This window comes from Phalangium opilio, unplaced genomic scaffold, assembly GCF_054372755.1.
Source record: "Phalangium opilio isolate 3A_F unplaced genomic scaffold, DU_Popi_V2 ptg000003l_1, whole genome shotgun sequence".
NCBI classification, from domain to species: Eukaryota; Metazoa; Arthropoda; class Arachnida; order Opiliones; family Phalangiidae; genus Phalangium; species Phalangium opilio.
Window position 1 is genome coordinate 4,652,515 of NW_028324145.1, and position 27,949 is coordinate 4,680,463.

Genomic DNA, 27,949 nt, shown 5'->3' on the forward strand with positions numbered 1-27,949 from the left:
ATATAAATAACTTCAAAACGGGCTAGTTACTACTTTATTTTTAAAAACTAATATAAAAGAAATGGGTCTTCATTTGGGCATTTTATTTCAGGGTTGGCAAAAACCCGGGAAAAACTAGTTTTTGCCGGGACACGTGGAAAAAACCGGCAAAAACGGAAAAAACCGGCAAAAACTAAATTCATGGTTACAACATGGATTATTTAAAATGTCTAAGGATAAAACGCAGAGAAGGAAATATCGAAGGTAGATGTTCCAAACGGTACCTAGCGGGCACAATCGGCAAACCGGAAAGCCAATATTTTGAAGCGTCAACACGTGACCGGGTTCTTGAAAGTTTTGTCGCTCTCTGTCTGCTCTAGCAGATCTACCAAAACCTAAGCCTTGCCTATTAAACTAAATTAATGTAAACTCACCTCGTATATTCTTGCACTGAATGTTTGCTTTAGTCAAGGATTATTGCTTTAATCTATTATTAAAATTAATTTATGATTTTTAGTAACTAACCTCATTCTTGGATCTTGAACTAAATGTTCTTAACGACCGTTGACAATTCGAAAAAGAACTCTATACAGCATGCTTTCGCGAAAATAAGATAGGTGGCGCCATATATATTTCTTTTCCGTTTGACGCACCAAAACAGCAGGTGGAGAAGAGGGGGATGGGTTAAAATTTCGGAACAACTAGAGAACAATCCCTTACTATAGAAATCTGTGTGTGCGTTTTATCCTTAGACATTTTAAATAATCCTTGGTTACAAAGTGGTAAACTAGCGAGTTTTAAGTGCATTTTCGAGATGTTTGTTATTGTTATGTTAGAAAAATAACAATAGTATTTTGAATTTTTAAATTTGAGGTGGTTATTACTCTATTAAATTTTTAGTATTCAAATTTGCCAGGTTTTTCGCGAATATTTAACGAATAATTAGTCAAATACTTCACATAGCAACTGGAAAAAACCTTAAAAAGTGGAAAAAACCGCGGAAAAAATGGTTTTTGCCACCGGTTTTAACCTGGTTTAAACCGCGCGGTAAAAACCGCGGAAAAATTAGTTTTTGCCACCCGGTTTTTACCAGGTAGAAAACGCGGTTTTTTCCACCCCTGGCAAAAACTTGCCAACCCTGTTTTATTTGGGCTTTCAATAAGATTTTGGCATACAAGTTCCTAATTGTGAGATAAAGTTTTAAATTTACACCTATTACCTTCTTTAAAATTTATATCACTCACTGTTTTATCCCGTGGTAACGAAGCATTAAGAGTTTTTTTATCCCTAGCGAGCCGAGCTGGAGATAATACCAGAAGGGAATAACAGAGAAGGGACACACTTTATATCTCCATAATGCTTTACACTCGTAACAACAGTCTTACCAACCTCAAATCAACTACCCTTCGCTGATTGGCTATCTGTCTTAGCTGTGACGTCAGATAAGAAGGTGACGTCTCGGTTGACGAATAAAAAGTAGTTTTGTTTACAACTTTACATTGAAGGAGATAAAAATGGCCGAATTTCATGTTGATAAACGAAATCAAGCTGTGCAATTAATTTAGATACACGGGAATTGAGAACATTCCAAAATCAGATAATTTGAAGGTAATAAATAGATGAAAACTAATTATTCTGAATTAATATTAAAAAATACAAATTAGTTTCAATAAAATACATACTTGAGGTTATAATTACACAAGAACGAAACATCGACAGCCCTAAGCCTTTGGAGAATGAAAATCTAGCAGACAAATAGGCCGCCTGATACCGCGGACTCGGAGAACTTAAAGAACTATATTTGCAGTAAATTGGTTAAAAGCTGTGTACTTGCGCAAAGTTTTCGCGGTTTTCTTGAGGTTGGTCGGACTCTCGTTACCAAAGCAGGCTCTAATGTCTCCCTTCTCTCTTATTCCCTTCTGATAATACTACTGCTCGAACCGTTTCCAGACAATAGATTTTGCCACTTTTTATGCTAATTTCCTGTTAATTACTGGAATTTTAATAAACAACTCGACGTATGAAATTGTTTCACACAATATTATACCTGTAATGTATGCGTTAACTGATCCTGCGCTTTAATATTGTAATTATAGCTACCATATAAGCTTGTTGATAGTTTTACCTAGAAGCCATATATTATCCAGATCCTATTGTCACTGATTGTGGAGCGTGTGGTACGGTTCCTGGAAGAGTGTATGAATATTTGGTATGTAAACACAGCCATGTTCATTCTCTTCTGGTCGTAGCGATGGAAAATCCACGGTAGCTCACAATGAAAGTGATGCAGGCCGAGATTCTTCCTATTACATCGCAACCGCATATCGGAGCTCAAATCAATTTTTGAAGGCTCCGATAGTTAGGATCTCCTAGGCCCCCAACTATACAGGGGCCAATTATTAAAACAAATTTAAAATTACGCAAATCTGGAAATATTCTTTATGCATTGCACGGTTGGCACCTCATTTCCGTTGTTGTACTTTCGGTATTAGAGGAAAGTGTCAATACATTAATGACCTCAAAACGGGCTAGTTACTACTTTATTTTTAAAATCTAATATAAAATCTTACATCTAATTATATATTTTTGAGTGAAAGATACATTTTCTTGAATATTTTAAGAAATAGTAATTTAAAAGTAGGTAAATGTCTAGAATTGGGCGGTCATTTTTCCTTCTCGGACTGCAATAATCGTCTCAGGATGATTCTGAGAACTTTCCCTGACGGTGTTCGTGGTATCTCGTCCACAAATCGAACTCCTCCCGTTAAATGTTTTACTCGACACGTGCGACCTGAATTCATGGAAGACGAGGTGCATTTCAAAGTTATTTCTTTAAAACCAACCTGTTTTTATTCCCATGAAAAAGTTGTTTCTATTTATAGGCCTATATGCGTAGGTCTACGTGGTTTATGAGCGCAAGCCGTGTGGTAATGGGAGTGTGTATGTTTGTGGGTTGGTTTGCCTTTTGTGACGCCCATCCGATACAAAACAAGAAGATTCCAATGCAGCCCTTTTTAGGAAATACAAGTTGACTTTTACTCACTGGCGACAAAAGCTTGTATGTCTTTAGCCATATCTTCTTTCGTATTTTGCTTGACCCCATCAACTTGGTGCGGCTCGAGTTTTTCCTTAAGGACGACAAAGGCTAAAGGCAATTCGCCCGCTCTCGGATCAGGTGCTCCCACGACGGCGCAATCGTGGACCAACGGGTGTTTCAGGATAACGCTTTCTAATTCCGCCGGTGCCACTTGGTGACCTTTGACCTTTATAATATCTTTCAAACGCTCCACAAAATAAAATTCGCCCAGTTCGTCGTAGTACCCCGCATCACCTGTGAGAAAGGTTTCAATATTGAGGTCATAGGTATAAGCTACCCGCCGTTGACCGGGTGTTTTAGGGAAGTGGAGACCGGGAAGAATTTCCTGTCTACGTAGACACTAAACAAACATGAAATATCTGCCTGATGAATTGTATTTTGTCAGAAACGAGACGATTCTTAATTAGAGGTTATTCATAAAGCTAAGATGTGATGGGTCTAGAATAGGACGTTCTTTTATGGCTAGAGGTTAGGAACTCATCCAAACCACTTCTAATGAAGCTTCCCCTGGTGTTACTGATATTGTAAGTTTATAAGATATGTTCCAGAAGCATGACACTACCTATACTCCGTGCTAGAGACTTACAGCTCGAGCTATAGTTCAAGAAAGACAAGCGACAACCAGAATCTATGACGTCTCACCGACGTCACTTCATGATAAACTTTAAGTAAGCAGTCACAAACTTATGGAACATTATCTTATGAACTTATGCTGATATCAACCATATGCAGTTTGGGAAAAATCAAATTTGGAAATTAACTAATTGCGACTTTACATTAAGAACAAAGATACAAACAAACCACTTTCTGAAAACTATAAAGTGTCGGTCTGTTTGTGAGATAATATAAAATGTATTATTACCACTTCGTAGCCATCCGTATTCATCAAAAATACTTGGAAATTCTTGATACCCAATCATAGCCTGTTATTACAAAAGATGTATCAACGCGAATATATATAATTTTTAATCCGATTTCTATTATGATTATTTAATCTCATTACTTGTGGACCGCGAATCCAAAACTCTCCCACTTGATTGGGTCCTAAAATTGTATTGCTTTGCAAATCTCTAACCTGGAAAATGGAGAAGATATTATTAAGATATTTAAATATTGGATACGTGCATGGAAGAATCAATCAATGCGCCAAGTCGCGTTCACACTATACAAATAACTTTGAAAGAGTTTTTAAAAGATATAAAAAGTTTTATAAAATTTTACAAATCCCACTGGCGTTGCTTGGTTGTTTTGGGGGGGACTGTAAACTGGGAAGAGTTTCCTCTCTATGTAGACACTAAGCACTAAATAGTCCTTGGATTCACCAGTATGAAATATCTGCATATTGTTATTAATTTATAGACGCTAATTTTTTTACAACTTTCAATCTCAATAAAACTATGATTAATTACGAGTTAATTGTAAAGCTAAAACATTAGAGAGTAGAATACGACGTTCTCAAAGGGAGGGTGAAGTGGTAAATAGAGTGATTTTTTTATCGATTCTTCTACTAATTAAAAGACCAATCTGCATAGTGGGAGTCGTGGGACATTCTGGAAATAACACCGAATTATTTTAAAATTACAATTAGTTAATCAAGGACCTCTGACCAATCTCGTAACTCCCTGGCATTTTGCTAACAAAATCATTCGAAGGTATTTCCTGAATGTTTCACTATGCAGACTGAACTTATAATTAGTAGAAGAATCGATAAAAAAATCACTTTATTTACCACTTCACCCTCCTTTTAACAGGTTTAAATAGCTAAGGGCTTGGCTCCATCCCAACCTTGAGAAGAACTCAACCAATTAAACTACTTCTAATGAATCATCACATAGTGTTACTGATATCAATCAAGCAGTTTGGCAAATTAAATTAGGAAATAAACGAATTTTGACTGTGCATAAAGTGAAAACCAGGGATAGATTTAATTTTAGAAGCAGGAATGGAGAACAGAGTAATGTGGGCGCGCGTCAAAGTCCAGGACCCCCTTCCCCGGGACGGGGGGTATGAAAGAAGAGGCGGGTCATAACAACAGAGGTAAAATGGAATTACGTATTTTTCGCGGTCCCCGTCATCAAAACGTAGTTTAAGTCAGCCAATAAGATAATTTAAACTTTTCGTTACGTGTCGGAGGTTGGAGCTCCATACTGGGCTATGAGTCGGACTGAAGTAAATACTAACCGTTCTCCATACCTACTTCTAAAATTAAATCTATCCCTGGAGAAAACATATTTAATAGCTTCCTCAAAAATAAGATTGAAAATTTGAAATCTGTTTGAAAAGTTTCATCACTTTGAAGTGTGAACGTAAATTATTCCGAAACGTTTAATTTCCTTTACCTGTAGCTCTGTTCCGGGAAGTAAGGAACCGAGGGTGCGGAGATTAGATTTATTGTTAACTAAATTCATCACGTGACCCATTTCCGTCATGCCGTACCCTAGAAATAGATATATGTGAAATTTATTTAAATAAATAAGGTATCATATATGGAAGATCCATCCACCCTTGGTCTAAAAATAAGTAGGAACACCCACCTTGTTTGCAAGATTCTAGTTTTAACTTCCTCTGGAGAATTTCCCCGATGGAGGCTGGGAAAGGGGCACCCCCGCAAATAATCTTCTTCAGTTTTGACAGGTCGAACTTGTCGGTCAACGGACTTTCGATCAAAAATAAGGCCAAAGGCGGAACCACGGGTAAAAGAGTACACTATAAAATATTATGTACATCCTTGTTTACTAACACGTCTATCCTCCTAGCTTGCACTTGAGAAAAACTACTTAATTTCCTACGAGATTTAATTTCCTCCCCCACTGTACTTAAACCTCTTTCGTTTTAATCTTTATCCATATTATTATAAGTTTATAAGATATGTTTCATAAGTATGACTCTACCAATACTTCGTACTGCTAGAGACTTAGTTAGAGCTATTTTCGAGAACGAAAAGAGACAATTGACTACTCTCGGTTTTGCAGGAAATCCATCTGTCTATTTAGTTTGTACAAGAAGCGATATCTAGTTTATTAGGGAGAAGGAATAAATTCGCCACATTTCTAGCTTTATCTCCAGTCCAAACGTAGGTCCGGAGTTAATCCCCGCCTCTAAATTACAACCAGCATCTGATTGGTTCTTGAAAACTGACGTCACAAACTACGTATTTTCCGACTGAGGAGAGGCGAAATAGCCCGGCCTCCTTTTACGGCCCCCCTTGTATTTTGAAAGGGGGACTGGGACCATGGCGCGCGAATAATTAGGCATCTTATACCTTTTCCCTAATAAACTAGATATCACTTCTTGGTTTGTACTAAGCCTTTGACATCGCCTGACCATGCGTCGCTTTGCGAGAATCTATGGCCTACGTCACTTCATGACAAGCTCTCAATAACCAGTGCCAAACTTATGGAACATATCTTAACAACTTATGATATTATCAATCCTAATGATTTCTTCTCGTTTTTGTACTTCAATTGATCTTCACTATACAATACCGCTGGTTTTTAAGGCTTTTTTTTTTAATTGCTGCGCTAAAACTTACTTGGACCGCAATAGAGAGGTACGCGTCATGTCATACTCAAGCTTCAAAAAACTGTTTCTTGTCATAATAATATCGGGTGATTTGTCATTTAAAGTGATAGTACCGTGTAATAGATCATAAGAACCTCTTTTCAGAAATTTCTAATACAGTATAAATATCATATTGAAGACATCATAAAGAAACAACACTGTTATAACGTCATGTTTCTCTAGTTATGTATCGAACGCGACACGTCCTAAGGAGCTTTGAACTAATAATACTTTTATTATTACGCCACTAGCCCTTTAGAAAATGAACACTTTTCTCGACCCATCTCTTTTCTATCGAGGTCGGTGTTGAAATTTATGGGTTTCAAAAGGGAATTTTATCGCTTGCAGGAAAAAAAATAAATAAATAAAAATTAAATATATCACGAAGTATTTAAAACATTTTTCCCACTATAATTGGCGCTGATTAGGTCGTTGTAAAGTGTGACCAGGAATGCATACAGCTACTTCGAATCACCGTGTAACCATATTCTCAACGTATCTAGGCAGATTTTGTGTAGGAAGAGCTAGACCATGGACGAAGAAATACTGAAGGACCGATGGCAGAGGGAGAAAGTTGAAAAATACTTGTTAATTCGCCTTCTAGTGGGAGATAGTATCAAACCGGATAGTGGCGGGCTTATGAGGGTATGAACGTTCTAAAGAGGGAAGCATCTAACGTCTTATTTTGTCTAGATGGCGCTAGCTTTTCCCGAAATTTGACTCGGTATTTTTCATATTCCCCCTTCCATTTTGGGACTGAAAAGGGGGAAGTAAGCTTAACATTGGTTATTTAGTCGCTTAGTATGGGGCTCTATGGGCTGGCATCGGTCCTTCAGTATTCCTTAGTCCATGGCTAGACTAATCATTATGTGTGACGAATTTTACTAAGCGATTAATTTATCTTTCTGCGCGTTGAATCTTGCGCGCCGTTGCCTGACCTCGCGTTATTAGTAACCAATGAAATCACAGTTAGAAAGACGTCAAAATTATGACCCTTAGAGGCTTAGACGGATAGTACACAAGTTAGTCCGGCCCACAAAACCTGCATAGAAATTAACATGGGAGGTATGGTGGCACAATGGTTCCTATTATCTGTATGCATTCCTGTTGAGACATCTTACCCCGTATTCTTGTAAGGCGTTAAGAAATATGCTGGGCTTGAATTTTGCGATGGTAACGATGGTAGCACCTTCGGCCAGAGCGTGCGTCCATAGGACAGTCGGGAACATCAAATGCATCGGCATTAAGAGCGCTAAAATCTCACTGTCTTCTCGTTTAGAATGACACATTTTGAAGTTTGGGTCGCTGAAAAGTGAAAATTAACGTACCGTTGAATTACAACGCTCCACCAAGACAATTGACCCTTGTCGGGGTTAAGAAAAGGGTCAGGTTTAACCACCTTGATTTCTTAAAGGGTTTTTAAAAGAAGGCATCAGGGGGTGGGTAAAAACTATTTTAAATACGTCAGAGGCACGTGCCCGAGGAGAGGGTGCCGTGGTTCAATGAAACTGCGTTAGTTTTATTTCGAAAACTATCAATTTGGGAAATTGAGGCCTGAAAACTCGCGACAAAAAGAGGACTAGGTGTCCAGTCCCACTCCATGTGGGGTCTTTTTTACTTTGGCGTCACGTGGTTCCCGTGACGCACTTCATATAATCGTACCCACTCCTTGACGCCTAGTTTACTGTCCCCTTAAAGCGGCACATCCGGTATGTGTTTCCAAAGACGTTAGATGTATCTTGAAACATAAGGTCTTTGGTGGACTGGTAGTATTTAAGCCCTTATCTAACGTCTTTATTGTCTACATATCTACCGGATGTTCCGTTTTAACCCTATATCTAGCCCCCGTCCCTCCGTTTGAAAAAACCTCTATTTAGATAATTGACCTTAGTTGAAAGATATTATGCAATCTGGCGCTGTGGCTGACCAGAACCCTTTTGGGTAAACCCGTTGTACCGCTAGACGATAGTATGTGTAGAACGGTTTGTTTCGGGTCACCGCCTATCAACGTGCTACTATCGGCGAAAGTGTCTTCTAAAAATAGGTCTTCTTCGGTCCAGCCATCCAAGATACTCTCGAAAGAAGATACAGTTGGTTCCGGTATGGGGTCCATATCGTCAGTGTACATCAATACCTTCAAAGATAAGAATACAGAAATATATTCCTATACTTCCTTGGAGGATTTGTATGAAAAAAAGAAATGTCACAAACCTTTATCTTGTTGGAGTTTTTCTCCGCTACAGCGATTGCGTTGTGTACATTTCCCTTTTCAGCTATTATGGAAACCACGTTCCCCACTGATTCTACCAAATGTTCCAGTTCATCTAATATGTAAAATATAGAGAAAGTGCAACTTTGATTTGGGGTGAGATATATTTAGTCAGTGTTTCCCAAACGGTGGTGTCGTCGTGAGATCAAATTTAAAATTTTAAGTCAAACAATCGTAAATAAGATTCATGGACAAAATTGATATAAAATATTACCATGAGTTTTTATGCTCCATAAGTATGACACTTCCTATACTTCGTAATACTAGAGACTTACTGAGATCTTATAGTCCTATTTGTCCCCCTCCAACTATACTAAAAACTTGGGGAACGAGTAAACAGGGGCCAAGTAATTGAGGAAAATATTCACAAAAATACCTCTCTCCATAGGAATATCATTACACCCAATTTTGGTGGCTCATAACTCTGGTTCTACTAGAGTACGGGGATGTTCTTGAGTATGTTATAGTCCTATTTGTTATGGTCCCATCTAGGCATACTAAAAACTTGGGGATCGACTAAACAGGGGCCAAGTAATTGAGGAAAATATTCACAAAAATACCTCTCTCCATAGGAATATCATTACACCCAATTTTGGTGGCTCATAACTCTGGTTCTACTAGAGTACGGGGACGTTCTTGAGTATGTTATAGTCCTATTTGTAATGGTCCCATCCAACCATACTAAAAACTTGGGGATCGAGTAAAAAGGGGCCAAGTATTTGAGCAAAATGTTCATACACTCCATAAGAATAGCATTACACTAAACTCTGGAGGCTCATAACTCTGGTTCTACTAGAGATACGGGGAAGTCCTTTGAGTATATGTTATAGTCCTATTTGCCTCACATCCAACCATACTAAAAACTTGGGGATCGAGTAAACAGGTGACGAATAATTGAGCAAAATGTTCATAAACATACACTCCATAGGAATAGCATTACACCCAACTATTAACTAATAACTTGGGGATCGAGTAAATAGGGGCCATGTAATTGAGGAGATTCTATGACGTTTCACCTACGTCACTTCATGACAAGCTCTCAGTAACTAGTGACAAACTTATGGAACATATCTTATGATATTACTAATGAGGAATGAAACTCATGTACTGTAATGTATGGGTTTCATTTGAAATATCCGCATCATTTTGTATAAGCTTTTTCGAGTGAAAAAGATTTTGGTATTTTTAGACTCGTCCTTGAATTTTAGATTTCTGTATTAAAATCTAGGTTTCTGGTACGGCTATTTTGTATTAAATGGATTTACCAAGTGTAAATTCAGAGTTGACGTGACAAAGCGCTCCGCCCGCGGCAGTAATGGCCAAAAAGGCCGTGATGTAATGCGGTCTATTTCCGGAATATATGCAAATGACATCTCCTTTATTAATACGACGTCCGAACCAGCTGGATGCTCGTTTCACCATTTTAAACGTTTCGTTAAATGTCAAACGCTTATCGTTTCTATTGTCAATCTGCAAAACCAAAAAAATGTTATATTAAATATTTTTAGAAGAAATAATTATTTAAGAAACTCGAAAAAAATTAAAGTTTGAAGCTTTTGTCTGTCTGTTGAAATTCAGTAATATAGAATATTGCGTACCTCTCTATTGCGGTCTAAGTATTTTCACGTTAATATAAGAAGGCGTAGACCTCTTTGGAAATAAGTATAGGAAAAAGGATGGGCGGATAATAATGCATATGAAGTAAAAATCAATTAACCATATGGGGGCGGATAATAATGCATATGAAGTAAAAATCAATTAACCATATGGGGGTGGAAAAATGGATAAGTCAGAACTTGGTTGATTAAGACTAAAGATCCGTCATTTGACGAGCTAGAAGCGTTTAATATCGACTACTATGAGGTTTAGGTACTTCTAAATACTTGAAAATATGAATAATTTAGCGCAATAAATAATTTCTTTATTTTTTATCGGAAATATTTCGAAAGTGGAAAATAAAACAAAGGATGGAGCATGCCGCAATAGCTAAAACAGCAAGGCGACATTATAACTGTGCCATTATTTAAACCGCGATGTATGAAATAGATATCTCATTATACATAGTTTACACATGGACAAAGCAATACTGTACAGTATTGCTTAGTCCATGGTTTACAGATTAGGAGAATTCATGAGGCGTGACTTTTGACTGCACCAGTGAGTCAGGCCACCTTGTGTAACACCTGAAGCCAGACCTTGTGTAAATGGTATGAATCCTCCTAGTCTGAAAACTACGTACTGCTCAAACATAAAAGGGTGTTTCTGCCATAAATTAAAGGGTGTGTTGTTTGGGTGAAACTGAGTGGAAAGTATCAAAGAGTTCTACAATATTTATTTACGAAGATATGGGCTCTGAAAACATTGATTGTCCCATAAAACAAGGAAATAGCCATATATGTGTAGCAATTAGCATTACTTTACAAGCGTACGAGCACTTCTACCCATTTAATAGTACACTTCTGCTAGATTAAGGTCCAATAACGTGCCAAGATTAAAGATAATTGTAGGCTGATATATCTTACTTCTTTTGTTTTAGGGGCCAATCAATGTTTGGGAGAATATATCTCCGCAACTAAATGTTGAAGACCCCATGTTCTTTGGTATCCTTTTGTAACGCCAAAAGTTTGCCATTGCTAAAATTAATTTTATTTCTTAAATATCGCCTGTTTCGCTCACTATAAAATACCATAAGACCCCGAATTTTGCGTTTATATTCTTTTGAGGGGAGAAGCCCTTTTTGTTATCTCTACTTTCTATCTCTTCGCTGGTCGTCGAGATGGACAGTCAAATGGTGTTTCTCACCTATACCCCTTTCGTCCCGTGTGGCCCGGCCAGGCTCCATGAAGGCGGACCAGATGTACGGTAACCCAGTAGCGCTATGAGGTTTCCCTTACATCCCCGTATTGCTTATTACCCAAGTGTAGAGCAAAGCATATAGTACATCTCCTCGACAAAGAAGTTACGGTGACCGTCCCCATCGTTTTATCTCGTTTTTGAATCTTACAAATCTTTGAGGGTTGCCATGCTTCATATTATTTTGTTACGATTTACTGTATATAGTTTTTAAGCCTATACCAAAATAAAATAAGAACCTTGTGGAAGGAACGTTTTTCCATGGAACTGGCGCTATAGCCAAAATGCACTACTTAGCTTGTGAAGAGAACGAGAAAAACTGAAGAGTAGAAAAAGGAGCGCGAAAAGAAGACTCAAGACTCGAGAGAACGATTTTGGACAGCGGTGAAAGAAGGTGGTCATAGAGACCTACCCGAATGAGTCTTCCGCGAAATGAGTCCGAGCCCCGGAATAATAAACGGGAAAATTTATTCTCAATTATCTACAGTTAAAACGGACTAGAATATCCAATCTAGTCGAAACAATTACCCGCGCCGAAATTGTGATCGGACGCTTAATAGAACTGTTCATGCTCTCATGCTCGAATTCATAAAGAAGTGGTGAACGTTAGTGCAAAAACTCTTGCAACGAAAAGTACCGTTTCCGACCATAAACCGTAACGTTGAACTATTGTTTTTATTTTGTATTTGTTTATTATGAACGTTAGTGCAACAACTCTTAACGTTGAATTATTGTTTTTTTTTTTATTTTTGTATTTGTTTATTTGTAAACCTTTAATTTAGAGTGTCATGACACATAAGTATAAGAATATTTCATTTGAATTCAAAAAGTAAAATCCATGGCAACCTCAATCGCTTAAATTTACTTAATTAAATCATAGATCCCTAGACTAAGTTGCATGCTTTAAGATATTTCACACGTCACCCCCCAATAGTGAAAGGGTAGACGGAGCCACCCGGCACCTATAATTCATTCATCTATTGTAATTGCTTTGGCGTCAATTCTTTCCTCGAAGGAAGACAGAGTTCGAAAATGTACGTTACAATTGGGGGCCCAGCCGGGATAAATATTAATTTTGGATTTTAATTGTTCTACTAATTTGATGAAACAAAAACGGAAACACCCGTTAATGAAGTTAACTGAACTAAAATGCTAATGAAACTGAATTAGGAATTGTTCACGATATCCCCTGGTCGCTAGAAAAAAAAAACAAGTTGGCAGTTAAAAATTACTTGCCCCTTGTATGTTTATTTGTTGGTTAGTTATTGTTTTGGTTTTTCCAGGGTGGTAGTGTGAATGGATCTCCGTGTAGGTTGGTTAGTTGTTTTGGTTGATCACACTCTGTGATGTTTCAAGTTGATTTTCCCTATTTGTTTATTAATTGGTACCCCCGTTTAGTTGATTTTGGTTTATTTTATTGTGTCTATGAACGAAAATATTTACAGTAGATTTACTGCTGAGGACGTAGAACTAGGTAAACTCTCTCGGCAACAACGTTATTTGATTCGTACAACACAAACAATGTCTCTTGCGGGGACAAGTAACTCGTTGGCGAGTAGTGGGTCAGGCTCTACTACTCCTCCTTGTATTTTAGTAGCCGGGCATACTAATGCCCCGCCCGGTGTAGGTCCTCAAGGGTCGGCCCCTGGTAACCAAAGCCCTTCAGGCGCTTCTGGTGCCGTTCCTGTAGCACCTGATGTGTTAACGGCCATTTTGTCCCAATTAAACCAACAGGCCGCGGAACAAAAGCGCCTTCAGGATTTGGTCACTCAATTAATAACCGCCCAGGTTAATGTAGCTAATCAGGCTAATGTCGCTAACCAAGGTGTTCCGACTTTACCCAACCCCGTGCTGGGGACGCCAGCGGGTTTGCCCTCTGGTACTGGACCCGTACCTAATATTGGTACTGTGCCTAATCCGACTCCTCCTGGCCCAATCGCCACGAGCGGTGGCAGTCTCGGGGGCACGCCGTCTATTCCATCCGCTCCCGCGTCATCTACTGGTAATGTTAATTTTTCGCCAATCCAAACTATTCCAAATACGGCCGCCGCAGCGCCAGTTGTTTATTCAACCCCATTACCTGCACTTTCCTATTCGGGAAACCCGACTGACCCAGGTCCAAACGAATTTTTAGGACGGGCCAAACAACTGCGTTATAGTCTTAACGTTGCTGACGATTACTTTTTGCAAAGGTTCATTTCTCCCGCGCTGCATGGCCCCGCGTTTGATTTTTATGTGGAAAATGAGCCCTTCGTATCCTATGCCGTTTTCGAGGCGGAACTAAAAACGCGATTTGAGCGTAAAGGAAACGACGAAAGGCTCAAAGACAAGATTCACGAAAGGATGCAAAAGCCGAATGAATCGATGGCCGAATTCGTAGAGAACCTGCAAAAATTATTTAACCAGCTAAGCGAGCCGATCGCGGAAAAGAAAAAAATTAAAATAATTAGACGCAATATGCGGGACAACATCAAAAAGTATTTAGTGGTCAAATTGGACAAATACGAAAATATTCGCGATTTGTTGGACGATGCATTAGGGGTCGAGCAAATAGTGAGACGTGAAGCTCGTGATTTACGCGAGAACAGCCAATCTACGCGAAACCAGGCCCCTGCAGGGCAAAATAATCCTCGCAGAAATGGTGCTATCGCAAATTCATCGCAACCCCCTAATTCGGGTGGGCGATCAAATAATAACAATGGCCGACTCCTCAATGTCACAAGTCGATCCCACAATAACAACCGTCCCAATCGATCCCAAAATTTTGGAAGCCGACGACCGGCCCAACCAATTAATACTCCCAGGGCTCCGGAAACAAGCGGTGATTACTACAATCCCAATGTTACTTGTTATTGTTGTGGAAAGGTGGGACACGTCCGTCCATATTGTCCTGATCTACAAGATAGGCAGTCGGCTCCGGGAAACTTCGAACGAGGCGACGCGGGCACGGCCGGAGGTCACTCCGCCGCGTCGGTGCCGCCGCGGGCATAAAAACTACCCAAAAAGAATGCACGGGAAGCTTACCATTAGGGGACCAAACATTTTCATCTAAACAAGATTTTGTAAATATATTTTTAGGTAACATCCCGTGCTTAGCACTCGTCGACCCTGGTTCCACGCACACAGTTATTCATCATGATTTAAAACCCCTTATAGAACAGCAGGGCTATAATACTAACAACAAAATTCTAATATTAGAGCAACCCGATTCCTCCCTCTTGAACACCCATGGTGCGGTAACGCTTCCGATTTGTCTTCCTAAGAAACAGATTAATTTTGAAGGTGTCTACGTTTCTGGTATACCATACCAATGCATTTTGGGCCGAGACCTATTAAGCGAAATTGGTATTGTCATTGATTACGGGCGAGGGATTTATTGGTATTCCCCCTCTCCCTTGGAAAAACTTTCCTTTGCACCCTTTGCGGGTAGTAAAGGTGGTATTTATAATTTATCTTCCCAAAACGCTGACAGAAACGTAGATACGGAAGGCATTGAGAAAGCACTTGATGAAGCTCCATTGGACTCAGTTCAAAAGGCTGACCTCACTTCTTTAGTTAATCGATATAAAACCATTTTTTCTTTAATTCCGGGAAAAACTCACCGCGTCGAACACTATATTGACGTAGGGAATAGTTTACCAATAGCCTCAGCTCCCTATAGATACTCCCCTGCCAAACGAGCAATAATGGATGAAATTATTAACGAAATGTTAAAACTCGACTTTATTGAGCCATCTGACAGCCCTTGGGCCGCTCCATGTGTTTTAATTTCTAAAAATAACCGTCCTCCTCGTTTGTGCCTTGATTACCGTAACCTTAACGCTGTAACCAGAAAAGACGCTTATCCCCTACCAAGAATTGATGACATTCTGGAGTCAATTCACAAGCCCCGATTTATTACCACGTTGGACATGCGCAGTGGGTATTGGCAGGTACCCCTTCACGAGGCTCATCGCGACATCGCCGCCTTTGTGACCCATAGAGGCCTATTTCGGCCGAAAGTGTTAATGTTTGGCCTGACCAATGCCCCTGCCACATTCCAACGTATGGTAAACAACATTTTTGGTGATTTATTTAATTCCGGGGTTTGTGCATATCTCGATGACCTGATTATAGCATCAGCTGACTTTGACACCCATTTAAACACCCTTGGCAAAGTTTTTGAAAGGCTACACCACTCAGGATTAACCGTAAAAGCATCAAAAACTCAATTTTGTCGCCAAGAATGCCGAGTTTTGGGCCACATCGTTAATTATGACGGTATTAAAGTTGACACAGAAAAAACGGATTCCATGCGAAACTACCCCACACCAGTAAACATCCGGCAACTCCGTAGATTCCTCGGTATGGCGTCGTATTACCGACGTTTTATTAAAGATTTTTCAAAAATCGCCAACCCTTTAAACACCTTATTACAAAAGGAAACCGTATGGAGTTGGGGAGAGCCGCAGGAATCGTCCTTCAATACTTTAAAAGATCACTTGTCAACCGCCCCCATTCTAAGTTCCCCGGACTACAACTTCCCTTTCGTTATACACACGGATGCGTCGAACGTAGGCCTAGGCGCAGTTTTATCCCAAATTATTCACGGGAAAAAGTATGTCATTCATTACGCGAGTAAAGCCCTAAGCGCCGCTGAGAAGAAATATTCGACCACCGAAAGGGAATGTTTAGCCGTGAAATTTGGCATAGACAAATTCAGACCTTATGTAGAGGGTACGAGGTTTGAAGTTTATACAGACCATAGTGCTCTACGATGGCTCCATCGCGCCCCTGACCCGACAGGAAAATTTGCCCGGTGGAACGCCCATCTTCAATCCTTTGATTTTTCCATAAACCACGTACCCGGTAACAAAAATTCTGTTGCTGATGCCTTATCTCGAATACCGGAAGATTTCACGCCACCTGATGGTCATATAGCGGCTCTTTCTAGTGTTAACCCAGACCAACGTCCCGTACTCTATGAGACAAGTGAATTCATCGAAGCCCAAAAGAACGATCCCAAGCTGGGTCCTTTGTTGATTTATTTGCACGACGGTATCTTACCCGATGATAAGTCTCTGCGGGACTGGATAGAAAAGATCGCCCCTTCCTGTGATATACGGCATAATATTTTATATAAAGAAATTAAAAACACACCATCTCAATGGGATTCCTTTCGAATATTGGTTCCCGATTCTTTAAAGGCCCGAATACTCTACCTCACTCATGACATTAAATCAGCCGGCCACTTTGGATCAAAGAAAACATTGAAAAGAATCCAAAGTCAATTTACTTGGGAAGGCGCCACGCTAGACGTGTTAAAATATTGTAAATCCTGTTCTGTATGTCAGAAACATAAGATTCCACGCCAATTACCCGCCGGTCTGATGAAAAGTAGTGACGTAGCCGAACCTTTCAGCGTCATCTCCGTAGATTTAAAAGGCCCGTATAGCCGTAGTAAGCGCGGATTTAAATACATATTGGTAGTTTGTGATTATTTAACTAAGTGGGTAGAGGTGTTCCCCTTGAGATCTGCTACTACGAAGCCTATAGTAAAACATTTAGTCGATGACGTTTTCACCCGTTTCGGTTTGCCTTCGGCTGTTGTATCAGACAATGGAAAACAATTTGTAGGCAAAATATTTCGTAATGTTTTTAATCAATTGGGTATACAGCAACGTTTTACCTCCTTGTATCATGCCCAAGAAAATCTTACTGAAAGATTTAATCAAATTTTGGGTACAATGATAGCATCATACGTTACTGATAACCATCAGAACTGGGATGAAGGCCTACAACAATACGCGATGGCAATCCGAAGCGCGGTACACGAAACCACAGGCTTCACTCCTGCCGAACTTATGTTCGGGCGTGAAATCCGTACTGCCTGTAGTGTGATAACACCGAAAAATATTAATGATCATTTTGTTGATAAAGTCGAAAACACCTATGGTCTGCGCCTACTTCCAAGAGTACAAAAAGCTCTGGAGGCGGCTTACCAAAACGTCAAAAAGGCACAAATTAAACAAAAAGCCCATTACGACCAAAGACATAGGGATTTCGAACTTGAAGAGGGTGATCTCGTTTTAAAACGAACACACCACCTTTCCAAAGCTGCCGATAATTTCGCAGCTAAATTAGCGGAGAAATACGAAGGCCCATTCAAAGTAGCAACTAAGCTTAGTGCACGTACATACAGGTTAGAGAACGTGGCTTCTAAAAAGGTACTTTTTGGTACCTACCACATTTCTCAATTAAAACCGTATGTACAGCGCAGCGAATTGACCCTTCAAGACTCCGATTTTTGTTCGTCCTCGGCGGAATCTATTGATAGTGAGCCGGACGATTTGGTACCAAAATTTGATGGGGGTCGAACTTTGCGACCCAGGGATCCTGTTACTGGAAAAGCCAGAACCGCCTAGCTAGTTTTTTTGTTTTGTTTGTTTACTTGCGCAGCTATGTACATATATACTTTTTTTTAAACAATTTTAGGTTGATTTATTTTTGTTTAAACAATTTTAGGTGGATTTATTATTTTAAGTGGATTTTTTTTTTGTTTCAACAATTTTAAGTGGGTTTATTATTTTAAGTGGATTTATTATTTTAAGTGGATTTATTATTATTGAGATCTCTTCGCGATTTTGTTTTACGCAATTCAGTTACTTCATATGTATTTGATATTCCCATTGGCGGAGTTTCGTTTTTGTTTTATTTTCTCCATTTTGTTCATTGGTTCGACCGGGGACGTTCGAAGTCTGTCGGGGGAGAGTTGTAACGCCAAAAGTTTGCCATTGCTAAAATTAATTTTATTTCTTAAATATCGCCTGTTTCGCTCACTATAAAATACCATAAGACCCCGAATTTTGCGTTTATATTCTTTTGAGGGGAGAAGCCCTTTTTGTTATCTCTACTTTCTATCTCTTCGCTGGTCGTCGAGATGGACAGTCAAATGGTGTTTCTCACCTATACCCCTTTCGTCCCGTGTGGCCCGGCCAGGCTCCATGAAGGCGGACCAGATGTACGGTAACCCAGTAGCGCTATGAGGTTTCCCTTACATCCCCGTATTGCTTATTACCCAAGTGTAGAGCAAAGCATATAGTACATCTCCTCGACAAAGAAGTTACGGTGACCGTCCCCATCGTTTTATCTCGTTTTTGAATCTTACAAATCTTTGAGGGTTGCCATGCTTCATATTATTTTGTTACGATTTACTGTATATAGTTTTTAAGCCTATACCAAAATAAAATAAGAACCTTGTGGAAGGAACGTTTTTCCATGGAACTGGCGCTATAGCCAAAATGCACTACTTAGCTTGTGAAGAGAACGAGAAAAACTGAAGAGTAGAAAAAGGAGCGCGAAAAGAAGACTCAAGACTCGAGAGAACGATTTTGGACAGCGGTGAAAGAAGGTGGTCATAGAGACCTACCCGAATGAGTCTTCCGCGAAATGAGTCCGAGCCCCGGAATAATAAACGGGAAAATTTATTCTCAATTATCTACAGTTAAAACGGACTAGAATATCCAATCTAGTCGAAACAATTACCCGCGCCGAAATTGTGATCGGACGCTTAATAGAACTGTTCATGCTCTCATGCTCGAATTCATAAAGAAGTGGTGAACGTTAGTGCAAAAACTCTTGCAACGAAAAGTACCGTTTCCGACCATAAACCGTAACGTTGAACTATTGTTTTTATTTTGTATTTGTTTATTATGAACGTTAGTGCAACAACTCTTAACGTTGAATTATTGTTTTTTTTTTTATTTTTGTATTTGTTTATTTGTAAACCTTTAATTTAGAGTGTCATGACACATAAGTATAAGAATATTTCATTTGAATTCAAAAAGTAAAATCCATGGCAACCTCAATCGCTTAAATTTACTTAATTAAATCATAGATCCCTAGACTAAGTTGCATGCTTTAAGATATTTCACACGTCACCCCCCAATAGTGAAAGGGTAGACGGAGCCACCCGGCACCTATAATTCATTCATCTATTGTAATTGCTTTGGCGTCAATTCTTTCCTCGAAGGAAGACAGAGTTCGAAAATGTACGTTACAATTGGGGGCCCAGCCGGGATAAATATTAATTTTGGATTTTAATTGTTCTACTAATTTGATGAAACAAAAACGGAAACACCCGTTAATGAAGTTAACTGAACTAAAATGCTAATGAAACTGAATTAGGAATTGTTCACGATATCCCCTGGTCGCTAGAAAAAAAAAACAAGTTGGCAGTTAAAAATTACTTGCCCCTTGTATGTTTATTTGTTGGTTAGTTATTGTTTTGGTTTTTCCAGGGTGGTAGTGTGAATGGATCTCCGTGTAGGTTGGTTAGTTGTTTTGGTTGATCACACTCTGTGATGTTTCAAGTTGATTTTCCCTATTTGTTTATTAATTGGTACCCCCGTTTAGTTGATTTTGGTTTATTTTATTGTGTCTATGAACGAAAATATTTACAGTAGATTTACTGCTGAGGACGTAGAACTAGGTAAACTCTCTCGGCAACAACGTTATTTGATTCGTACAACACAAACAATGTCTCTTGCGGGGACAAGTAACTCGTTGGCGAGTAGTGGGTCAGGCTCTACTACTCCTCCTTGTATTTTAGTAGCCGGGCATACTAATGCCCCGCCCGGTGTAGGTCCTCAAGGGTCGGCCCCTGGTAACCAAAGCCCTTCAGGCGCTTCTGGTGCCGTTCCTGTAGCACCTGATGTGTTAACGGCCATTTTGTCCCAATTAAACCAACAGGCCGCGGAACAAAAGCGCCTTCAGGATTTGGTCACTCAATTAATAACCGCCCAGGTTAATGTAGCTAATCAGGCTAATGTCGCTAACCAAGGTGTTCCGACTTTACCCAACCCCGTGCTGGGGACGCCAGCGGGTTTGCCCTCTGGTACTGGACCCGTACCTAATATTGGTACTGTGCCTAATCCGACTCCTCCTGGCCCAATCGCCACGAGCGGTGGCAGTCTCGGGGGCACGCCGTCTATTCCATCCGCTCCCGCGTCATCTACTGGTAATGTTAATTTTTCGCCAATCCAAACTATTCCAAATACGGCCGCCGCAGCGCCAGTTGTTTATTCAACCCCATTACCTGCACTTTCCTATTCGGGAAACCCGACTGACCCAGGTCCAAACGAATTTTTAGGACGGGCCAAACAACTGCGTTATAGTCTTAACGTTGCTGACGATTACTTTTTGCAAAGGTTCATTTCTCCCGCGCTGCATGGCCCCGCGTTTGATTTTTATGTGGAAAATGAGCCCTTCGTATCCTATGCCGTTTTCGAGGCGGAACTAAAAACGCGATTTGAGCGTAAAGGAAACGACGAAAGGCTCAAAGACAAGATTCACGAAAGGATGCAAAAGCCGAATGAATCGATGGCCGAATTCGTAGAGAACCTGCAAAAATTATTTAACCAGCTAAGCGAGCCGATCGCGGAAAAGAAAAAAATTAAAATAATTAGACGCAATATGCGGGACAACATCAAAAAGTATTTAGTGGTCAAATTGGACAAATACGAAAATATTCGCGATTTGTTGGACGATGCATTAGGGGTCGAGCAAATAGTGAGACGTGAAGCTCGTGATTTACGCGAGAACAGCCAATCTACGCGAAACCAGGCCCCTGCAGGGCAAAATAATCCTCGCAGAAATGGTGCTATCGCAAATTCATCGCAACCCCCTAATTCGGGTGGGCGATCAAATAATAACAATGGCCGACTCCTCAATGTCACAAGTCGATCCCACAATAACAACCGTCCCAATCGATCCCAAAATTTTGGAAGCCGACGACCGGCCCAACCAATTAATACTCCCAGGGCTCCGGAAACAAGCGGTGATTACTACAATCCCAATGTTACTTGTTATTGTTGTGGAAAGGTGGGACACGTCCGTCCATATTGTCCTGATCTACAAGATAGGCAGTCGGCTCCGGGAAACTTCGAACGAGGCGACGCGGGCACGGCCGGAGGTCACTCCGCCGCGTCGGTGCCGCCGCGGGCATAAAAACTACCCAAAAAGAATGCACGGGAAGCTTACCATTAGGGGACCAAACATTTTCATCTAAACAAGATTTTGTAAATATATTTTTAGGTAACATCCCGTGCTTAGCACTCGTCGACCCTGGTTCCACGCACACAGTTATTCATCATGATTTAAAACCCCTTATAGAACAGCAGGGCTATAATACTAACAACAAAATTCTAATATTAGAGCAACCCGATTCCTCCCTCTTGAACACCCATGGTGCGGTAACGCTTCCGATTTGTCTTCCTAAGAAACAGATTAATTTTGAAGGTGTCTACGTTTCTGGTATACCATACCAATGCATTTTGGGCCGAGACCTATTAAGCGAAATTGGTATTGTCATTGATTACGGGCGAGGGATTTATTGGTATTCCCCCTCTCCCTTGGAAAAACTTTCCTTTGCACCCTTTGCGGGTAGTAAAGGTGGTATTTATAATTTATCTTCCCAAAACGCTGACAGAAACGTAGATACGGAAGGCATTGAGAAAGCACTTGATGAAGCTCCATTGGACTCAGTTCAAAAGGCTGACCTCACTTCTTTAGTTAATCGATATAAAACCATTTTTTCTTTAATTCCGGGAAAAACTCACCGCGTCGAACACTATATTGACGTAGGGAATAGTTTACCAATAGCCTCAGCTCCCTATAGATACTCCCCTGCCAAACGAGCAATAATGGATGAAATTATTAACGAAATGTTAAAACTCGACTTTATTGAGCCATCTGACAGCCCTTGGGCCGCTCCATGTGTTTTAATTTCTAAAAATAACCGTCCTCCTCGTTTGTGCCTTGATTACCGTAACCTTAACGCTGTAACCAGAAAAGACGCTTATCCCCTACCAAGAATTGATGACATTCTGGAGTCAATTCACAAGCCCCGATTTATTACCACGTTGGACATGCGCAGTGGGTATTGGCAGGTACCCCTTCACGAGGCTCATCGCGACATCGCCGCCTTTGTGACCCATAGAGGCCTATTTCGGCCGAAAGTGTTAATGTTTGGCCTGACCAATGCCCCTGCCACATTCCAACGTATGGTAAACAACATTTTTGGTGATTTATTTAATTCCGGGGTTTGTGCATATCTCGATGACCTGATTATAGCATCAGCTGACTTTGACACCCATTTAAACACCCTTGGCAAAGTTTTTGAAAGGCTACACCACTCAGGATTAACCGTAAAAGCATCAAAAACTCAATTTTGTCGCCAAGAATGCCGAGTTTTGGGCCACATCGTTAATTATGACGGTATTAAAGTTGACACAGAAAAAACGGATTCCATGCGAAACTACCCCACACCAGTAAACATCCGGCAACTCCGTAGATTCCTCGGTATGGCGTCGTATTACCGACGTTTTATTAAAGATTTTTCAAAAATCGCCAACCCTTTAAACACCTTATTACAAAAGGAAACCGTATGGAGTTGGGGAGAGCCGCAGGAATCGTCCTTCAATACTTTAAAAGATCACTTGTCAACCGCCCCCATTCTAAGTTCCCCGGACTACAACTTCCCTTTCGTTATACACACGGATGCGTCGAACGTAGGCCTAGGCGCAGTTTTATCCCAAATTATTCACGGGAAAAAGTATGTCATTCATTACGCGAGTAAAGCCCTAAGCGCCGCTGAGAAGAAATATTCGACCACCGAAAGGGAATGTTTAGCCGTGAAATTTGGCATAGACAAATTCAGACCTTATGTAGAGGGTACGAGGTTTGAAGTTTATACAGACCATAGTGCTCTACGATGGCTCCATCGCGCCCCTGACCCGACAGGAAAATTTGCCCGGTGGAACGCCCATCTTCAATCCTTTGATTTTTCCATAAACCACGTACCCGGTAACAAAAATTCTGTTGCTGATGCCTTATCTCGAATACCGGAAGATTTCACGCCACCTGATGGTCATATAGCGGCTCTTTCTAGTGTTAACCCAGACCAACGTCCCGTACTCTATGAGACAAGTGAATTCATCGAAGCCCAAAAGAACGATCCCAAGCTGGGTCCTTTGTTGATTTATTTGCACGACGGTATCTTACCCGATGATAAGTCTCTGCGGGACTGGATAGAAAAGATCGCCCCTTCCTGTGATATACGGCATAATATTTTATATAAAGAAATTAAAAACACACCATCTCAATGGGATTCCTTTCGAATATTGGTTCCCGATTCTTTAAAGGCCCGAATACTCTACCTCACTCATGACATTAAATCAGCCGGCCACTTTGGATCAAAGAAAACATTGAAAAGAATCCAAAGTCAATTTACTTGGGAAGGCGCCACGCTAGACGTGTTAAAATATTGTAAATCCTGTTCTGTATGTCAGAAACATAAGATTCCACGCCAATTACCCGCCGGTCTGATGAAAAGTAGTGACGTAGCCGAACCTTTCAGCGTCATCTCCGTAGATTTAAAAGGCCCGTATAGCCGTAGTAAGCGCGGATTTAAATACATATTGGTAGTTTGTGATTATTTAACTAAGTGGGTAGAGGTGTTCCCCTTGAGATCTGCTACTACGAAGCCTATAGTAAAACATTTAGTCGATGACGTTTTCACCCGTTTCGGTTTGCCTTCGGCTGTTGTATCAGACAATGGAAAACAATTTGTAGGCAAAATATTTCGTAATGTTTTTAATCAATTGGGTATACAGCAACGTTTTACCTCCTTGTATCATGCCCAAGAAAATCTTACTGAAAGATTTAATCAAATTTTGGGTACAATGATAGCATCATACGTTACTGATAACCATCAGAACTGGGATGAAGGCCTACAACAATACGCGATGGCAATCCGAAGCGCGGTACACGAAACCACAGGCTTCACTCCTGCCGAACTTATGTTCGGGCGTGAAATCCGTACTGCCTGTAGTGTGATAACACCGAAAAATATTAATGATCATTTTGTTGATAAAGTCGAAAACACCTATGGTCTGCGCCTACTTCCAAGAGTACAAAAAGCTCTGGAGGCGGCTTACCAAAACGTCAAAAAGGCACAAATTAAACAAAAAGCCCATTACGACCAAAGACATAGGGATTTCGAACTTGAAGAGGGTGATCTCGTTTTAAAACGAACACACCACCTTTCCAAAGCTGCCGATAATTTCGCAGCTAAATTAGCGGAGAAATACGAAGGCCCATTCAAAGTAGCAACTAAGCTTAGTGCACGTACATACAGGTTAGAGAACGTGGCTTCTAAAAAGGTACTTTTTGGTACCTACCACATTTCTCAATTAAAACCGTATGTACAGCGCAGCGAATTGACCCTTCAAGACTCCGATTTTTGTTCGTCCTCGGCGGAATCTATTGATAGTGAGCCGGACGATTTGGTACCAAAATTTGATGGGGGTCGAACTTTGCGACCCAGGGATCCTGTTACTGGAAAAGCCAGAACCGCCTAGCTAGTTTTTTTGTTTTGTTTGTTTACTTGCGCAGCTATGTACATATATACTTTTTTTTAAACAATTTTAGGTTGATTTATTTTTGTTTAAACAATTTTAGGTGGATTTATTATTTTAAGTGGATTTTTTTTTTGTTTCAACAATTTTAAGTGGGTTTATTATTTTAAGTGGATTTATTATTTTAAGTGGATTTATTATTATTGAGATCTCTTCGCGATTTTGTTTTACGCAATTCAGTTACTTCATATGTATTTGATATTCCCATTGGCGGAGTTTCGTTTTTGTTTTATTTTCTCCATTTTGTTCATTGGTTCGACCGGGGACGTTCGAAGTCTGTCGGGGGAGAGTTGTAACGCCAAAAGTTTGCCATTGCTAAAATTAATTTTATTTCTTAAATATCGCCTGTTTCGCTCACTATAAAATACCATAAGACCCCGAATTTTGCGTTTATATTCTTTTGAGGGGAGAAGCCCTTTTTGTTATCTCTACTTTCTATCTCTTCGCTGGTCGTCGAGATGGACAGTCAAATGGTGTTTCTCACCTATACCCCTTTCGTCCCGTGTGGCCCGGCCAGGCTCCATGAAGGCGGACCAGATGTACGGTAACCCAGTAGCGCTATGAGGTTTCCCTTACATCCCCGTATTGCTTATTACCCAAGTGTAGAGCAAAGCATATAGTACATCTCCTCGACAAAGAAGTTACGGTGACCGTCCCCATCGTTTTATCTCGTTTTTGAATCTTACAAATCTTTGAGGGTTGCCATGCTTCATATTATTTTGTTACGATTTACTGTATATAGTTTTTAAGCCTATACCAAAATAAAATAAGAACCTTGTGGAAGGAACGTTTTTCCATGGAACTGGCGCTATAGCCAAAATGCACTACTTAGCTTGTGAAGAGAACGAGAAAAACTGAAGAGTAGAAAAAGGAGCGCGAAAAGAAGACTCAAGACTCGAGAGAACGATTTTGGACAGCGGTGAAAGAAGGTGGTCATAGAGACCTACCCGAATGAGTCTTCCGCGAAATGAGTCCGAGCCCCGGAATAATAAACGGGAAAATTTATTCTCAATTATCTACAGTTAAAACGGACTAGAATATCCAATCTAGTCGAAACAATTACCCGCGCCGAAATTGTGATCGGACGCTTAATAGAACTGTTCATGCTCTCATGCTCGAATTCATAAAGAAGTGGTGAACGTTAGTGCAAAAACTCTTGCAACGAAAAGTACCGTTTCCGACCATAAACCGTAACGTTGAACTATTGTTTTTATTTTGTATTTGTTTATTATGAACGTTAGTGCAACAACTCTTAACGTTGAATTATTGTTTTTTTTTTATTTTTGTATTTGTTTATTTGTAAACCTTTAATTTAGAGTGTCATGACACATAAGTATAAGAATATTTCATTTGAATTCAAAAAGTAAAATCCATGGCAACCTCAATCGCTTAAATTTACTTAATTAAATCATAGATCCCTAGACTAAGTTGCATGCTTTAAGATATTTCACACGTCACCCCCCAATAGTGAAAGGGTAGACGGAGCCACCCGGCACCTATAATTCATTCATCTATTGTAACTGCTTTGGCGTCAATTCTTTCCTCGAAGGAAGACAGAGTTCGAAAATGTACGTTACACTTTCCACTCAGTTTGAAAAAGAAGAACGCAGCCTTTAGTTTAAGGCAGTTAGGCAGACTTATCAAAAACCCCCTGTATAACATGTATACATATAGCAGCGTGTTCTTCTTACATTCTAATCGTTAAAAATTGTTTTAATCCAAAAACTTTATTATCATATTACTTGCTACTAACGCTTAAATATAAGAAGACAATGGCAATGTTCTTTGCCTCTTTACGTGATGGTTTTTAATTTGACGCTTATTGAAAATCAATTACCCAGGATTTATTGAAAGAGCGTGTACTTACTAGAAACGTTTTATCGCCTCCTTTAAGCAAACATTGACACAGAAATCGGGAACACGAAATATTCGGTACATTTTGTAAAGTGGAACCCGATACGGTCCCGTTTGAAATCATCGCTCCTACGCTTGATGCAGCGTTTAAAATCATCCTTTGTTCATCTTGGAGTTTGCGACGGCAATAATCCGTCGTATTGTTTTCGACTCGCAACATTTTGTTTTATAACAATCCGTTTGTAACTTAATTACTAATTAAAACATATCACGGTTTAAATAACTAATATCCGCTGTTTTTAAAACGATATTAAAATTGGAAAGTTCAGCAAAATTCAATTCTATTGTTGTGGGGAGGATAGTTGCCACCCGACCACTAAGTTTGAATTCAAAGTCGATTTTGAAACAAACTAACTTTCTTTTCCTATAAAGAAAGCATTTTGGAAGCGATACTTCGAGGGGGAGACACTCTGCGTTGGTTAATTTTCCTTATCGGTTTCTCTGCGAGGTAATACGCAAGAAGTGATATCTAGTTTACTGGGGAGAAGGTATAAATTCGCCATATTTCTAGCTTTATCTCCAGTCCAAAGGTAGGTCCGGAGTTAATCCCCGCCTCTAAATTATAACCAGCATCTCATTGGTTCTTGAATACTCACGTCAGCGCGGCGTGATTGACGAAAATTACGTATTTTCCGACTGAGGAGAGGCGAAATAGCCCGGCCTTCTTTTACGCCCCCCTTGTATTTTGTAAGGGGGACTGGGACTATGGCGCGCGAATACTTTAGCATCTTATAACTTCTCCCTAGTAAACTAGATATCGCTTCTTGGTAATACCATAAGCTCATAAGATATGTTCCATAAGTTTTTCACGGGTTACAA

At 40.0% G+C, this 27,949-nt stretch overlaps 1 protein-coding gene across 1 annotated transcript; it reads right to left on the reverse strand.

Moving 5' to 3' along the window:
- Positions 1-2,508: 2,508 nt before the first annotated feature.
- LOC149717226 (luciferin 4-monooxygenase-like) lies at positions 2,509-27,523 on the reverse strand. Its single transcript, XM_089834679.1, has 11 exons — positions 27,084-27,523; positions 10,172-10,376; positions 8,849-8,961; positions 8,524-8,771; positions 7,759-7,942; positions 5,611-5,782; positions 5,416-5,513; positions 4,080-4,151; positions 3,939-3,999; positions 3,023-3,310; positions 2,509-2,770 (listed from the first exon to the last, which is right to left on the reverse strand). Exons 1-11 carry the CDS (start codon positions 27,288-27,290, stop codon positions 2,643-2,645), a joined length of 1,776 nt encoding a protein of 591 aa, XP_089690805.1. The 5' UTR covers positions 27,291-27,523; the 3' UTR covers positions 2,509-2,642.
- Positions 27,524-27,949: the final 426 nt, after the last annotated feature.

What these genes read in the sequence shown, in the direction of transcription:
- LOC149717226 (XM_089834679.1), bottom strand. Translation starts at nt 27,290, where the DNA reads ATGTTGCGAGTCGAAAACAATACGACGGATTATTGCCGTCGCAAACTC. An exon ending in CATAATATCTTTCAACTAAG is followed by an intron (nt 7,943 to 8,523) that starts GTCAATTATCTA and finishes TTCACTTTTCAG; the next exon opens with CGACCCAAACTTCAAAATGT. An exon ending in TTCCCGGAACAGAGCTACAG is followed by an intron (nt 4,152 to 5,415) that starts GTAAAGGAAATT and finishes TCCATTTTCCAG; the next exon opens with GTTAGAGATTTGCAAAGCAA.